Raw genomic sequence first — 4624 nt, forward strand, 5'->3', positions numbered from 1 at the left:
TATATATATATATATATATATATATGCTATGTAGGTGGCTAACTTCAGCTAGAAAGAGAACTGCGCAAAATTTACATCATGCTTTTTTTGCATACAGTCCAAAAGAAAACACAGTTTGCACACACCCAAACGCCAGATCGCATACACGGCTTAACTAAAATACACAAAATGAGAGACTTTCGAATGAAGTTTCGAATGGAATATGGCATCATTTCAATTGCCTTATTGTACTAATAATCGGTAATATTTCTATTATTAATAAGGCAGCGTTAGCACGCTGGGTAAAATGTTTAGTGGCATTTCGTCCTTCTCTACGTTCGAAAAACTCTGCTGAGCTCAATTTTACCTTTTATCCTTTCGGTGTCGATATAATAAGTACCAGTACTATAACATAAATTAAATTTGTGTTATAGTTTGTCACTAAAAATTAAATTGTTACTGAGTGGAAAATGTATTAGTGTAATTACATTTTGACATCCACGCCTTTCACATAATCACTTCTGAAATAAGAATATTTGAATAACGTCAATAACTGGGATGCGAACTCGACTCATTTTACAAGCAGTGATAGCTTCTATAAGTTTTCTGATAGGCACAGTATTAATGAACATTTCGAAAAAGTATAAATATTGATTTAATTATATGAAAACTATTTATCTAAAAACATCAGCTGAATGAATTAAAATTTACTACCTGGGTAATTTTCTTCCGCAACATCTTGTAATAAATCCATATCATACTTCTGTATTTCACCTTTGTGGATCAAAATGTTTTCCTTTGCCTTATTGTAATTATTATTGATTTGCAGAGGGTTTGGAGCAGTAATACGTCCTTTATTATCAGGGAGTATTTTGTTTTCGTTTTTCTCGTCTTTAATTATGAGAAAATTATTTTCCCCATTTCTGTGACCTTGCGAATAGTTTTTGTATTCGTCATAATGCTTTCCGTTAAAGTTTATTTTCTCCAATCTTCTCAACTTTTCACTTAGTTTTTCTAAACGTTCACTTTCATTTCTGGTCAAACCCATGGGAATTTCCTTGTGTTGGTAATTAGCCATTGGTAATAATTTATGAAAGAAAATTATGTTTGAAATTAACCATAACACGAAGACAATGAGAACTACACGGTATGTAAAGATCATTCGAAATACTGCTCTGTATTTCAAAGTCATATTGAGTTATTAAACGTTATTTAGAAACAGGGCAGGACGTGATGGTATTTCAAGAGAGCATCTTTTTAAAAAAAATTTTGTTGGGTAAAACGAAGTGAAAACTTCTGGAGTAGTTTTTAGTTTATAGAAATTGTATGATCTGAAAGAAGAAAGAAAACGAAATAATTGAATATTAAATAAAATTCATATTCCGATTTGTACGTTTAGTGTCTGTGATCAGCTTTATACATTAACTTTTAGTCGGATTTTACTCGGAGTAAGTAATAAATATCACTATTATACAAAGGACACAAAGATATTATTAGTACCATAAAACATAATTTGCTGGGATTAAAATAAAATGAATTTTATTGGGCATATAAAGCAAGATATACTGATTCACAGCTTTTAAAAATCAAAAGAAAGAAAATGTTCTTGGAAATGTAAGTTTCAGTTATTTTACTCACTTGTTTATGAATAAAAGAAGGAAGCCAAATATGTCAGCAAATAGGATGCTAGGATGCTACACATGATTTTCTCATACAAGCCTGGTTGATCATTTCAACAGGAAAATTGATAGATTGGAGAACTGTTTTCCAGCAACATACTAAAATATCTGCAACAGACACTGTTTCAATTCCAGAGCTTAAATCCTTATCTTTGTATGGTCATAGTATGTACAAGATATCCACACTATATGACGCACAGAAGGACATTCTAATTATAAAGAAGAAACTGCATTTCTTTTCAAATCATGACTAGTAAAACAGAGACTAAGTATGGTATTTAGATATTAGCGTTATGTGATTCTAAATGCTACACGCTCTCACTTGCTAATTAACTATATGTGCACACAAACAGACACACACACGTGCGCACACACATAGTGTAGGTATTTATGCTTATATAGATTCAAATATAAACGAGAGGAATAACAATATGAGCAACAAAGCAAAAACAAAGAGTAATTTACTCTTTGCTGCCCAACGAGAGATAAAAACAAAATTAGAAATGCTTTGATGTTTCAAGTTGAAGCTCCTTTCAGAAAGTTAGATAGAACCAAGACAGGAACATGTAGAAAAACGAAAGAATACGCATAATGTGATTTTAAATAATGTAACTATGAAGAGTACAGATTATGTATATACATTAAGCGTGTAGAATATATTTGTGTTTGCTTTGAATGAGTTTATATATATGTAGCTGTATGTTTGATTTGGAGAATGATTTTGTGGACGCCCTGTAGTGCGAAAAACAAGATGTCATATTGCGTATCAACTCAACAGTGCCGATGGCTATCCAAATATGTGTATATGTGCATTTGTGTGCGTGTGTGTGTGTGTTTGCATTTACATGTGTTTGTATATGCATATGAGAGGAATATACTCCTAATCGAAACCTGCGGTGTTCGTTATATCTGGCCATTTGCTTTTTATTTTGCTTATTGCGAACTTAAGTCGGTCCAGTCAGTCAACTGCGAAGTATTTTAGCATGATTCGATGTACGTAATGTGTATTTAGGCCCTTTTATTTCAGGGTGATATAAAGGGGCGTGCTGCAGGTCATGGAAACACGTCATGTATACTACCGGTCCCAAATGGAACTAAGCAACTATGCATCATGGCGCTAAAACAGTTTGGTACCGACTCCTGAGAAATATGTGCGCACGTACATACATAGATGTGTGTATATGAATGTATATGTGTGTTTGTGAGAGTATGCGTGTGTTTGTGAGAGTATGAGTGTGTGTGCGTGCGTGCGTGCGTGCGTGTGTGTGTATGTATGTGTGTGTATGTGTGTGTGTGTGTGTGTGTGCGTACTTCTACATGTCCACAAAGTAAGAATCTTGTAAGCATACGCAGAGATGCGCGCGCCTGCATTTATTTACTTACATAATTGCACGTATACCCATTGGGTAAGTGTTTGTGCGTACGTTCATCTATTTATATGCATACATGTGTGTGTATTTGTATATGTGTGAATGTGGGCGTGTAAGGGTAACTATATTTATATGTATGGATGGATTAATGTACGAGAAATCCTGGAGCTAGAGGGGTGGTGCCACTAAAAAGGGAAAGAATAACGTACAGAAAGCTGCTGTGTCTGGGGAGAGTCATTCTCTTTTAGTGCCTTATAATTTAACACACTCACCGGTAAAATTTCCACATATTTCCTTCTTTATTTATCTAAAATTTTCGTTGCGTCTTGCAACCTTTTCAATAGTTTTGACTCTGTTCGTTATTCACACTGCGTTCCTTTTTGTTTGTTTGTGTGCGTGTGTGTGCATATACATGCATGTATGTATGTATGTATGTATGCATGTGTGTGTATGCATGTATTTATGTATGTATGTGTGTACATTTGTGTGTATGTATTCTGCATATTCATGTGTTTGCGTGTCTGTATTTGTGTTTTTATGTATGTGTTGTGTGTGTGTGTGTGTGTGTGTGTGTGTGTGTGTGTGTGCGTGCAGAAAGCTAATATACAAGAATATATAACATGCAAGCACGCACAGACTAACACACAAACACGCACACACTGACATGCATACACATGCTGTACTGGTTTGGGAATTGAACCCACGTTCATTATGACATTATAATCATTATAAACACTCTAAACACTAGGTCACTCGCCTTCACAATTCTACTCCACCAAATTTAAAATTTCCGCACACTCACACTGATACACACACACACACACACACACACACACACATACAGAGGCATACACAAACACACACAAATACACACACGCAAACACGCACTATCACACATGTACACCCATGTACATAGCGAACTCTCCCTCCCTTACTTCACATGTATCTTCACAAATGTCTGCTCGATGAAACAAGTTTCATTCTTATCATCCAATCAACACAGTCTCTTCCCTCTCTAAGCACGCTTACAGTTCCATTAATAAACTTGGGTAAGTTCTAGCCATACTGCTATAGTATCCCTGTTAGGCACAAAAAACATACTTTGTTCTCATAGAATGAATGATCCATTTGGCGCAATTTGCACGATTATACACCCATTATGTTTTATAAGATTTTAGGAGTACTCTTTGCCCATGAGCATGTTGGCTAAACACTCCTTATATCTATTTGATAGAAACGGATCTTACATGTAAGTTTTCAGCAGTATCTGAGATATTCACTAAAATTTATTTTTAGTCTTCCACAAAAACATGAAGATGTTGGAATCGCTAAAACTGACCGAAAATCTTGAAGGATCTATATCTGTACTTATGAAATGAAGCGAGAGAAACTGGTAAAAGATTAAAGTATATGGACATACCTATGTATGTATGTATGTATGTATGTATGTATGTATTTATATATGTACATGTATGTATGTATATGTATGTATGTATGTGTGTGTATGTATGTACGTATGTGTGTATGTATATATATGCATGTATGTAGGTATATATATCTATGTATACGTATATATATATATATATATATATATAT

General features: G+C 34.3%; 1 protein-coding gene across 1 annotated transcript in view; it reads right to left on the reverse strand.

Annotated features, from left to right (window-relative positions):
• Positions 1-4624, reverse strand: part of LOC106871029 (polypeptide N-acetylgalactosaminyltransferase 13) — a 35196-nt gene that overhangs the window by 28143 nt on the left and 2429 nt on the right. Inside the window, exon 2 of the mRNA XM_014917287.2 lies at positions 694-1310. Within this exon, the coding sequence (XP_014772773.1) occupies positions 694-1171 (478 nt within the window). The 5' untranslated portion in view covers positions 1172-1310. The remainder of the gene's footprint in view (positions 1-693; positions 1311-4624) is intronic.

Source organism: Octopus bimaculoides, chromosome 9 (assembly GCF_001194135.2).
Source record: "Octopus bimaculoides isolate UCB-OBI-ISO-001 chromosome 9, ASM119413v2, whole genome shotgun sequence".
Classification (NCBI taxonomy): Eukaryota; Metazoa; Mollusca; class Cephalopoda; order Octopoda; family Octopodidae; genus Octopus; species Octopus bimaculoides.